Source organism: Meleagris gallopavo, chromosome 4 (assembly GCF_905368555.1).
Source record: "Meleagris gallopavo chromosome 4, MGAL_WU_HG_1.1, whole genome shotgun sequence".
Classification (NCBI taxonomy): domain Eukaryota; kingdom Metazoa; phylum Chordata; class Aves; order Galliformes; family Phasianidae; genus Meleagris; species Meleagris gallopavo.
In genome coordinates, this window is record NC_139407.1 from 48,410,257 (window position 1) to 48,423,025 (window position 12,769).

The 12,769-nt window shown below is 45.7% G+C and overlaps 1 protein-coding gene across 9 annotated transcripts in view; it reads right to left on the reverse strand.

The window, feature by feature from the left end:
• LIMCH1 (LIM and calponin homology domains 1) overlaps positions 1–12,434 on the reverse strand; it is a 161,816-nt gene extending 149,382 nt beyond the window's left edge. For 3 of the 9 annotated variants that reach the window (XM_085223245.1, XM_085223243.1, XM_085223242.1), the window contains exon 1: positions 12,148–12,433. In XM_085223245.1, the coding sequence (XP_085079371.1) occupies positions 12,148–12,243 (96 nt within the window). In that variant the 5' untranslated portion in view covers positions 12,244–12,433. Of the gene's footprint in view, positions 1–11,854; positions 11,912–12,147 lie in introns of those variants that run through there. The other 6 variants (XM_085223251.1, XM_085223250.1, XM_085223246.1 and 3 more) reach the window with 4 other exon arrangements.
• Positions 12,435–12,769: the final 335 nt, after the last annotated feature.

Below are 12,769 nucleotides of genomic sequence, written 5' to 3' on the forward strand. Positions count from 1 at the left end.
AATTTTACTCAAGTTCCTATGGTAGCTCTTCAATTGGTGAAGCAGCTTGAACAGTTGTTAAAAAAGAAGTACCTATGCTAAAACACAGGAACAATAAGAAAAATCTTGATAGTATACGCACCAGAAGATACAAGGAGATTGGATGATTAAACACAAGTTACTCCAGAGAGTTTGCAATAGCCATTTTTCCACATAAAGACATCTAAAACACTCCGGGCACATAGTATGCAGCCAGCTGGCAGCATCCATGTGACAAAGATGCACCTTTTGCCACCTCATCTGCTCTGTATTAACTGACAGATTCCTTGGCAGCCATTTACAGAAGGCAAAATCCCCCCAACCTTGCCCACACAAACAGTGAGTAAAATGGCCCAAAGCGCGGAGCCATCCAAAAGTCCGATTTGAAGTCAGACGGGCTCTGATGAGCAAGAAAGGCATTCTGCTTTATTAGCAAGAACAAAGTCATGATTCTCTCAATTTTATTAGTCCAAATCCTCTATCCAGGAGCAAATCCTCTGTACTAGGAGCAAATGCTATACTTAGCACACTCCAGAAATTCCCACATATGCTCTTTCCCTCCAACAGTTTCATCAGACTGCTGGTATCAAGAAATCCTAGTTCTGAGGACAAGCTCGCTGATCCACACACACTGCTCTGAGTGTGTTTTTTGTAGATACTTTCATAGAGATCCATACATGCAATTGCACATGGAGAAATCGTCAGACTGCAGCTCCTTTCATCTCATGCCATTGTCCTAATGACTGCACAATATACTGGTAGAGAACACAGGGCATGAGAATACACACTTGGAGTGACCTTCTCCCTGGACCAAAGGCTTTCTACACCATAAAAGAGTCATTGTTCTAACACACTTTTCATTGAAGAAATTAAACATTTTCCTCATACTTTAAGTAAACACCAAGTACCAACAAATCTCCCTTTGCCAGGCACAGCTCTACTGACACTATCACATTTACTTTACCAACAACTTATGCTTTGTACACAGTTGTAATTACATCTGAAGGCCTCTTCCTCCACAACAAAATAGGAGCTTATGTTTTGCTCCTCCATTCCATTTGGTGTTTCAGATATCCACCTCTTCCCTCTCAATCATAAAAGAAAACCACAAACTTTCGTTTTCTTTATAAAGCGGTTCAGTTTGTCTGCATCAATTGCCATCTATCGCTTTCCCACAAGCTGGACAGAGCTTGCCACCATACACTAGGGCTAGAAATAGTGGCAGAATCACTATGCTGACTTCTAAGAAGCTGCTGAACCTAGGGACTGCTCCTCCAGGAGCCCATGAATAACAGTAGATACTATTACCCTGAAGCTTCACTTCTGTTTGAAGCACCCCTGTCATAAGCACATACTGGAAAACACTTACTACCCATAGCCAGCATCAACCCCCTGCTCTTCAGCAGCACCTATTCCCTTGTAGCATGAGCCATGGGAAGCTTTCACATTGAGGTCCCCATCCTGTGCCAAGGCTACCAGCAGTGCTACTTCTGGTAGCCCGCTTCTTATAGTCATACAGAGTGTGTACTCAGGTCATATAGGGGCATGATTCCCCTTCCCCTGAGCAGACAACCCCTTATACTCCCCCTCCCAAGAGATGCTAAGATACAGGAAAAAAGCAGAAAACAAAAGCTTTCAGCGCAGTTTGAGATCTTTGAAGAAGTCTGCTCTGGCTCTGATGTATTGATTTCCTCAAGCCCCTTCATGTGGGAAGTTAAAAAGCAAGTTTCCTCCACACAGCTCTAAAATGAAAAAGAAAAGCCTGTATGGCATTGTAGACTTAAGCACTGCGCTGAGAAACTAACAAATGCTGAAGGGGGAGTGGGGAACCACAACACCAGAAGTGCCTACAACTAGAACGTGCTCTCAAGCGTCTTGGTTGAAATCCAAAAAAGAAAAAAAAAAAGCAAAGACTTAAAACTATTATACTGCATTACAACTTCAGAGAAACTAGCAAACTACAATGAAGAGAAATTAATGGTTAGACTCCCAAGCTCTGGAAGACTCAAACTGCCAGGAATGTTGTCTCAGAACTACCCCTGTGAATTTCCATGGTTATCCCACAGCCATTTACAGCAGCTTTGCTTACTTTCTCCCCTCAAGCTACTCAAGAGAAGCAAAATGACAGGAAGGAACAAAGTAGCAAAGTATTTATTACAGAGACACACTTTTAAATAACAAATCTTTTTGTTTGGGGTACTCGGAGAGAACCCCAGCACCAACTGAAGCACATCCTTCAGAAGGGCAGCTGCAATTAATTCCGTATTATGTTCTTTGCAGAGCACGGCACAGAGCGAGCCTCTGCTAATGGAAGTGGCTGCTGCTCTCCAAAAGAAATAATCACTGAGAGATACATGAAGGAGGTGAAATTACTCTGCAGCTCCACCAGCTTTATTTTTAACACCCGGCTCCCCTTACACTCGCCTTCACATAGGGAATGTCTGACCTCTCAGCTGTGCTACGCCAATCTAAGAAGCTCAGGATGCCAGGAGGTGCAGTGTAGCAGCCACCACCTCCATGCCAGACGTGGCTATGTGCCACACTGTCCCATGGAGACGTGCAGTTCCTTGTGCCCATGGGCAGAGTGCTCACTCAGCAGCAGTGGCCATCACTCCAGCACTTGGCCGAAGGGCAGTGCAGGCAGGGTGGCACTGATCTGAGAGGAGAAAATACGGCCCCAGCAAGCCTGGAGATCTGCATGTTCGTAATTAAAATATTGTGAGGGTATTTCTGCTTCTCCATAGAAAGGCAAGCTGTTTCTAATAAAACATAATTTGAGTCGCTTGAGCTTTGTTGATTTATGCCTTTTTTTCATGTTACTCCAAAATTGAAGGCCCCTTGTCAAAATAAGAATTGGTTTTGGGAAGGGTGGGATGTGAAGCTAAGGGTTTGTATCATTTCTCTCAGCTTTCAGAGAGTCACCTTTACAACTCACTGACTCTGAGACTTCCTCTTCCTTGCTGGTGCCATTTTTCTGGAAAATAGTTCATTCCCTTGGCTACCTTCAGTCAATCCAAACCCTGACAGAAGATGCACACTGCACATCTGTGCTCCAAAATAAGGACTTCCCTTTTATCCAGACCACCACCTTAAAAGACAACACATCAGATTCAGGAAAAAGAGAAACAGAAGAATTTTTACATACTTGCTGTCTCTTTTTTTTTTTTTTCCCCCCCCCCTGTTTAGATTACACATTTATAGTTATGCTTCTGAACTTAAAGAAAGCTTTGACTTCTCTGTTGCTTTGACTTCTCTGTTGGTACAATACATGCAAGTTAGCCCACTGAAATGAATCTGAACAACATTTACCCACACGGCGTTCAGCTGAATGTTCAGGACACTGCCATCCTTGCCTACAATGCCCTGACAGAGACAAGTCAGCTATTTCTATCTCTCCTCATTCCTCCCTGCCATTCCACAAACCTAGTCAGAAGATACTCACTGCCAAGTAGCAAACTGGGAGGGAATATAACAGAAAAATGTAACCCCCAAATCCATACCTATTCTATTTGTTCTGAGACGTTGTAGGAAGACCTGCACATTCTGTCAGAGCCATGACCTTCTGCTGGAACTATAAGGGCATAACACAGCCCTGTGAGTTCACTGAACATACTGCTTGCAAAGCAAAGCACCATGAAGAGATTTTAATCTCAGCCCTGTGTCCTCTGTAGCCATGCAACCATTCTCCTCCCACTTGCAAACAGTTATTTATGGGCATCAGCCTACTCTTACGCAAAAGAAAGGCTTCTTCAAGTCAGAGTAAAGGTTACCACTATTTGTGCCAATCTGCAGCCTGTTCCTGAAGCACAAATTCAGCTGAGTTTCTTGGCTCTCTAGTTTTAGTTGCTCAGCTTTTTTTCCCCCTTCAATCTCTGCTACCTTTGGAGATGGCAAGTTCCAGTATTAGAACATACACTTGTTTTCATCTTCAGATCACAGTATCTCCAGAAGTCCCATCCTGTGTAAGCAACTTCACGTGATGCAGTACTATCAAGCACTGTCAGTTCCTAAAGGCACTGATTTGCATCCTTGTTGGATGTAACAGAACTGACATAAATTTCGGGAACTGTTACTTGTTATTAATCTTTTTACAGATTTCACATCCTCATGTTGGGGAGAAAAGTCTGAATCACAGCAAAGTACAATGAGGAACAGAAAGCAGGAAACAGCCTAATTTAAAAATTAAATATGTTAATCTGTCCAGAGACTTCACTACTCATGACTGCAATACTGAACTAAAAATTGACCAACGCCTTGAGGAAAGGAAACAGTAGTAAGGTATTCTCAGGAAGAAGACTTAAATTTTTTTGCAGCACACTGAACATATACGACCACTTTCTGTGTAGCTTGTAAATAACCACAGGGCTGGAATGAAGGTGGGAAGATTCTGGAGATTGGAAGAGACATCACAGAGAATTTTTCCTTTTATGCTGTTCCTGAAACTCACTGTGGGATCACAACATGGAAGAATTCCTGTGCTATTTCCAGCATGAACCAGGATCATAGAGAAATGTCTGTGCAGGCGAGATTAATGGAGATAATTTCCCTCTTACCCTACTCATTCAACTGTAGAAAGCAGAGTTAAAGAATTGCTTTTCCATCACGCAGCTCCTCAGTCTGTAAAGTGCCCCATGAATCACTGCCAATGATGCCAGAGCCAACAAGGCACAGCAATATTATTTTTTTTTTTAAATCTTAGCTTGTCAAAGCTGATTTCAAAATCAAACTGTCTCTGACACTAGGCAAGAAATCTAAAAGCAGCAGAACGTAGCACAACAGGGCTTCTCTTCAAATAACCAAATTAAGAGAATTCTGTCCTTTCTTTAACATCCAAGTCACTAGAGTGTTTTAAAGTAATTTTAACATGAGGAGCAAGCATTGTTAATAACTCCGTCATTAAGTTAGGCCTTCTGCTAAGGTAAGATTATTACCAATAATCATTGAATCATTCATAGAATGAATCATAGAATGGTTTGGGTTGGAAGGGAAATCTAAGACCATCTAGTTCCAACCCCTGCTATAGGCAGGGACGCCTCTCACTAGACCAGGCTGCTCAAAGCCCCATACAGTCTGGCCTTGAATGCTTCCAAGGAGGGACATTCACAACTTTATCCACACCATAATATATACATATATTATATAAAACAGTTAACAGTTTTGAGCAAGTTATAGTAGACCTGATCAGAGTATCTATGAAAGCAGAGGATTATTATAACCAACTAATACCACAAACAAAGAACCACTGAAGGATTTAATAACCGAACTCTCAAGAATTAAGCTTGCCTATCATCTCCTCAAGACGCAAAAAGCAAGTGGAACTCATTTTTTATTGGTCAATAATAGTTATGCAAAGTGAATTAAATAACAGAATCTCACCAAGCAAGGCAACCAGTCACGTTTAGTTTTCTAAGATAAAAGAGGTTTAGTAGAAGTAGTTAGATTGAAAGCCAAACACATTTTCTGCTGCCTTGAGGAGTTCCCACAAAGGAAAGCCAGTAGCGTACCTACAAAACACTCATCAAAAGCCACAGGAGTTTTGCCTCCTTAAAGAGAAGATCTTGTTCGTGTAAATAGATGCTTAAATGTGACGATACTGTAAGCATCCAGTAAAGCAGGATTAAAAATAAAATTTAGCTACATTCACTCGTCTACTTTCAAGAAAACGCAGACCCATAGAATTATTCAGGTTTCTGGGGTCCCTGAGGGCCTCTAAGCCCAAACTCCTATCCCACACCAGGGCAGAAGTCAGCCAGAGCTGCTCAGTTGGAGCTCTTTTCAGCTGGGCATCAAGCCACCCAGGGATGGGCAGCCTGCACCAATGCTCAGCTGTCTTCATGAAGTAAGGAGAAGCATCTTTGCTAAGTTAGAATCTTTCCTCTTTTAGTGTGTGACAGGTGTCTCATTCTCCCGCCCCATGCCTCTGTCCTCTCAACAACCTGCCTCAAGCTGCTAGGCTCCCTGCCATGCACTTCTTCCCCAGCGTAGCTCCCAGGGAAGGTACACCAGTCCCAGCCAGCTCCAGGGCTCTCTGCCAATCTCTCTCCAATGTCCTAGTGTCCTTTCTGTGCCGTGGGCCCCAAAACTGGATGCAGTATCGCAGGTGTGGCCTAGCAAGCAAATAACCACTTCCATCAACCTACAAAGAGCCAATCCTTCCTGCTGCCAGAACGCAGCTGCCCCACATTTAGCCTGCTGCCCTGCTGGTCCCCTCCAGGCCCTCCCTGCACTTCCCCAGGCAGCCACTCCCCACACTGCACCACAGCAAAGGGTCATTCAGCCTGTCCCAGGTACACTAAGTACATTTCTGTTTAATAAATAAGAGGCAGTTTAAGTCAGGGTGTGTTCTAGTTCATCACATTCTTACAAACCTACCTCTAGGGCATGTGGTGCAGCCCTTTCACCTGATACTGTTCTCAACATAGCTTGAAGAGGTTTCAGCTATTAACTTTGATATTACAGTACCATAGTAGCTGTAATTATCATGACCAAGGGGACTGAGTGAAGCAAGGGAGCACAGTAGTTTCATTCTTAAATGACACATTGAAGGAGGGAAAACTGAGATCTTCACATTCTGCATGCCAAAATGCTCACACTTCCCCCATGCAGCTTTATCAATCACTCTTTCCAATGATGCTTTCACCCCCAGTAAATCTTGCTTTTACTGTACTAGTCTTACACAACTGTTCTTGTTGGGATATTTACAATATTAATACACAGAAGTGTTCATCTGTGGATGAAGAGCTCATGGACTGGCAGCTTCCGCCAAACCAAAGATAATATAGCTTTTATAACCTGTTGTGAAATAACTCTTCCTTGATTGACTAAAACATTCTAGAAAACAATTCTGCCATACTGACCATCTGCTTATTCTCCTAGCAAGAAAGATTCCAGCTTTCTAGATGATATTTTCCTTTAAAATAAAAAATGTAGTTAACGCTAGCAGAACAAGTGGAAAGAGGTTGAATAGTTGCATCTTTGCAACCAATTAGATAAAGACATTCCATACTCTGGTTTTAAGGGCAGATCTTTTAACTGTTTTAGAATTTTAGTAATGAAAGGAGAAATAAATTCAGTTTAAGGAAATTAGCAGCTCAACCCTAAATTTCCTGACATTATCCCTTTATCAATAGTATTGTTGTTCTCACCATTCTCACCTTTGTGTTAAGCACTACTTGTAACATAGCTTACACAGCTCTCATGACAAGGGAATTGGGTCCATGTACACAGGACACACAGCTGCCATGCAACTCAGGGAGGAAAACATTTCTAGAAGGTGATGGTTTAGTACGTCATAGAGTTTGGACATGTTCTTCCAACCCTTAAAAACAATTTAGTTTTCATTCCACTGAATGACTAACATAGCCAGAATGAAGAACACCCCATCAGCCTCATCTGCCTTCACTAAATGCTGCCCTGGAGATGTAGAGAAAGAATGAAGAATTCCATTCCAAGTCATAATAACTGCAGTAAAATTACTCTGAACACACATCTATCTTTTGACTTTTTGTGATTGACTTACAGACATTATGAAAAATATTAATCTAACTTTAGCTGTCCACAGATTAACCAGCTGGTCCAAGCCATTCATATTGGTTTCTTCCAGTCTGAGGATCATCCTCCTAGAATCATAAAATGGCTTGGATTGGAAGGGACCCCAAGAATCATCAAGCTCAACCCCTCTGCCACAGGCTGGCCTGTCAACCTCCACATTTAATACTAGGCTTTATAACTTCCACCATGATGAGAGATTTGTGACTAGCACATATCAGCTATAGTTAGGCACTTAAAGACAGCCAAGATGGATACTAATCAGTCAATTGAAACTATTTTTCAAAGCTCAAGGACTGTGTTCAATGCCTACTGAAGTAACTGAGAATCTCTGCTATATTTCCCCAGTGGATGTGGGGTTGCACACAGCAGCCTTCCCACAAGCTGGACCCTCTTACCAGCAGGGCAGACATCTTCATTGTACAAAGCTATAGACCTGAAGTACTACCAGGTCAGGCACTGTTGGCCTAGATAACTACACTTGCTCCTTTGAGTTCATTCCCAATACATTATGTAAAGTACACAAGTAAAATACTCTTCCAGTAGGAGAATAAAAAGAAACACAAAGAAAACAGGAAAGACTAGAAACTGAAAAAAAAAAAAAAAAAAAAGTCAGCTGTAGGCATTGTTTGCAACATAACTCACCAACTTTCCTACAAGATTTGCTTAATAAAACCATGTAGTCCTAAGCCTTATTGCACCTTTCTACATCTGAGTGGTTGTATTCAGATACTTTCACAGGCAGTCAGACTGGCTTCTCCAGAGCTGCCTGCTGCAGAAAACATCTGCTGGATTTAATCTATTCCTGAGTATCAACAAGACTGATGGTCCCAGTCTTGCTGGGGCACCATGGTTGTGGGACTAGAGTCCCTAATCAAAGATCTTAAAATCCCCTTGAAAGCAAAGGAAGAGTTGATAGTCTAGACACAAAGATACAATTCTGCAAGAGACAAGTTTCTCATATATGCAGCCAATCAGTAGGCTTAACCAGTATATTCAATAGGAGGAGCTTTATCTCTGATATTCCTCCAAGTCAGGGCATGCCAATCAGTGTCACACTGTATTTTGAAGGCCATATAAACTAATGTGTGTATTCCTCAGGTTCTAGACTCCTTCAGTAGATAACCCAATCCACTTCGTCATATAAGAATGACTTTGTCAATGAGCTACTCCCACTGACTTTTAAGCAATGGGAGACAGAAGCCTCAGCCTTCTAGAACTGCATCCACAGAAGGGAGAGACGTCCTAACAAAATCTTGTTTCCAGACTTCTGATGCAAGACAGTAACATGAAATTTACTTGCCTGGATCACTGTTTTTATACCTCTCACACTGCCTCATAGTAATGGCGGAGCAGATGGTGGCATGGCTGTTCTGCTGCACAAAAGGACACATCTAGAAGCACCAGGTAATACACCTGGTCCCAGTTCTAGAAGCAACCAGCTTAAAGCTGCTGCATTCAGAGAAATCTATTGGAGATAAAGAAAAAAAGCAACCACACAACCAACAAATGCCTCTGGTTCACAAGCTTCTTCCTAACAACACAACTCTCCAGGGAAATACATATGAAAGTGGCAGAGTTAGAAATTACTGCAGTTTAGCGCATGCACATCTACAGGGAATGGCAAAGTCAAACTCCGACCATAGGGGACAGAAAGCATGCCTTGTTTATTGTTACCAAACAACAATAAAGGAAGCATTCTTATCAGCTGGCAAAGTTTCTAAGGAATACAAGTCTATGGAAAAGCCATCCCTAATTGAACCAAGTTTCAACAATGAGGACAGAGCATATTAATGAGGCGATGAGGAGATAACAATACCCTGAGGAGCTGCACCAGTATTAAATGTGGCTTTATTACTGTGTTGCTGTTACGAATCTTTGCAGCAAGAACGACTGTTTATACAGATGTTCTTTCAACCATCAGTTATTGTAGTTTAAGCAAACACACTGGGAACCTTGACATTTTAAAATTATGGGCCATTAGATTAAATTAGATTTGTTATTTTGCTTTAGTAAGCCACTACACTTTACAAGGCTGATACATTCTTTCAGTGAAACTGAGCTGTGTTAATTGAAACAAGATACTGCACCTTTAATAATGCAGGCTGATGGAGCTGCCTCGCAGGGTTTTTCATCTGGTGCCTTTATTTTAAGCCTTCTGAGTGCCACTAATATGGTTCACTTTATCATTAAGAGGGCATTCTTTGTGTAAGTAGCACATGCCAAGTAAAACTAAAATAATAGAACTGGTTTACTGTTACACAGGGGGAAGTATGGCTGATGTTTGTGCAGAACTGAACGTGTGAGCAAGGCTGAATTTCAGTTTCCTACCAACAGTGACTTGTGATCGGAGCAGAAAGTCCACAGAATCTCCACATCCCAGCTCCTGCCACACGCAGATCACATCAAACCTGTCACAACCGTGTCCAGATTTCGGGCCCTTCTGCACACTCAGGTGGACTTCAGTGCTTCTGTTCCATAGCTCAAGGGAGGCACAAAGGGGATGGGACTGCTATGAGGAACCACCCACTTCATTGCAAGCAGGATTCTCCCATTCTTTGAAGAGCGGAATAACAAGAGCCAGGACTTGGATGGTATTTAAACTGGGTGAGGACCCAGCCCTGAGCCACACAGCTGGTTCCTTACCAATAACAACGTGCAGCTTCAGATCTGCACATTTCTGCCTCAGCCTTTTTGTGTGGCACTGCTCTACTGTCTGACAGACTGAGCTCTCTGCTAGCACCCTCACTGCCAGTCCTCCACATCCCATACCAAGGAGGTCAGCAGCCAGCTTACAGCAGTTGCTGCTTGTTTTATTCTCATTTGAGAGAGACTTCCTTGTAAATGCTCAGCACAGAGCTGAAGGCCACCACACACGCGAAGATTGCTAACACCTCTGGGGCAGCACATAGACTTCTGAGGGACAACTGCAGAGCTCAAGGAGGTGAACCTAGCAGCCATGCACGACACAACCTTATTTCTGGTTTTCACTCAAATCAACAGGGCATAGTACCTACAATAAATAGATAACATCTTAGGGATGTTACAATTGATATTGCTTTTCAATATCCTTGGGTTAACGTACCAAGTTCCACACCATTTGCTCAGTCCAAGTCCTCCAGATTTAGGATGGTGAATGCTAACCACACTTTTCTAAGAGGTGTAAACCCTCATACCTTAGAGCTTAACCCAAAAGGAAATACTATGCACAAGGCACATGGGACCACTGCCTTCACAGGCAGCTGACAGCCTCACCACACACATCACACCTTTGCCATCCGTGCATCAAGAAGATGAAAAAAGTGAATAAGGAAGGAAGTGTGAGAGGTTACAACCAGCTTTCTCTATCCACATGGCTCTCCTGGGCCAGCACCAAGTGCAGAAGGAGTTAAGCCTCCTCCTGCTCCTCTTACCGACCCCATCACACCAGCACAGGCACGAGAACTTGGGAAGGCTGGGAACTGCCCAGGAGGGAGGTTTCCACCTGACCCACACTCGCTGCTCCTAGACAGGAAGGCTCGCACTCCCTTCATTATCATCATGCCCGGAGTGATTGCCGGCAGCCTCGTTACCTACCGACCTGCTTTGTTGCCGAGTTCCTGCCATCCTTAGCAGCCAGAACCAACAATCATAAGGCACTGTGTACCGTGCAGGGTCACGTGCCTCCCTCCTGCTCCTCTGTTGTAAGGAAGGATACACAGGGACCACCTCATTCATCTGCCCTACACAGCTGCCTGCACGCACTGCACTTCTCCCTTGAAGTGTACATTGGCACAGAAGTCCTTCTTTCCCCATCCCTCTCCGTTCCCATCTCTGGTCCTACAGCAACCAGCCAGCTATGTCAGTGTCTGACACAGCACTGCCCTTTCAGATGACGTTGGAGTCAACCATTATTCCTGAGAATATACTTGAGAATGTAGGAATCCTACCGTCGCGGTGACTTTACCAACCATTCGCCCAAGCACCGCAGGACAGCAGAACATAAAGCCGCAGATTAAACTCAAAGCCTGCAGCTGACGGGAGCTCTTACCCGGCTATCTCGGTTTATGCCACATTCGCGGGTATTCTGCACCAGCAATACGGCGCGGAACTACTCAAAGCGTCGCTATTGTTACACGCCAAAATATTTAACTACGGCATCTCACCCCCACCTGCCCGTCTGCGCGTTCCACAGCGCGAGCAAACCCCGAGCGGGACCCGCGGGGCAGCACCGCATCGCCCACAGCTTTCGGGAGCGACACAGGAGGGGATGCGGGCAGCCCTCCCACCACGCGCCGTTCCGCGTTACCTTCGCGGCCGGAGGTGCCCCGGGGGGTCTGGTCTCCAGGAAGGCCGGGGAGCCCCGGTGCCCCCAGCCCAGGAGGAAGCGTCGGCTCCAGCACCTGCGCTGCTGTTTACGGCCGCCCCGCTCAGCCCGAGCCAGGGGGCGGGCGAGGGAAATACGATTAAGGGCTTAAATCCGGCGCGGGGGCTGCGGCGCGGATGCCGCAACGCGCAAATCGCGCGCTCCGAGAGACGCCGGAGCCCCGCGGCAGCTCGGGACTGCGGCACGGCGCCCGCACCGCGTTGCCATCGCCTTACCTCGATCCACTTCTGCGCCTCGCCGAACGCCGGCTCGGGCTGCGGGCAGTCGGGCGGGGGCTGCGCTTCTCCCAGCTCCAGCGCGGGGCTGGCCATCGGGGAGCCGCGAGGAGCGCCGAGCCGCCGGCCGGGGAGCGCCGCAGCCTGTGCCGCTGCCTGCCGCGGCGGGGCCGGGCGGCTGAGTTCTACAGCCCGGCGGCTGCGGCTCGCCTGCGGTAACCCCGCGCCTGGTGCCGCCTCGGTCCTTCCTCCCTCCCGCCCTGCCTCCGCCCCGCCCGCCGTGCTGCCGGCTAAAAATAAAACAGACGGACCAAGCGGCTTTGCCTGCAGCCCGGGCACAGAGCCCGTCCCCCCGGGGGCGGCCGAGCCCTCCCCGGCCGTAGCCGGCGTTGTGCCCGCAGCCCCGTCCCTCAGCTCGCGGCAGCGCTGCGGAGGGAGAGCGGCGGGAGATGTCAGTGATGCCCGAGAGCTCTGCGCTCCCAGGTGTGCTAAGAAACACCGCACGTGAGCGTGGGTTTGGGGCGAGGGAAGAAGAAAGGGAAGAAGAAGAAGGCAGAGCGCGTCCTGCAGACCTGCGCGGCTGATAGGCGGTGCGAGCAGTCCCAGCTCGAGCAGAAATGCT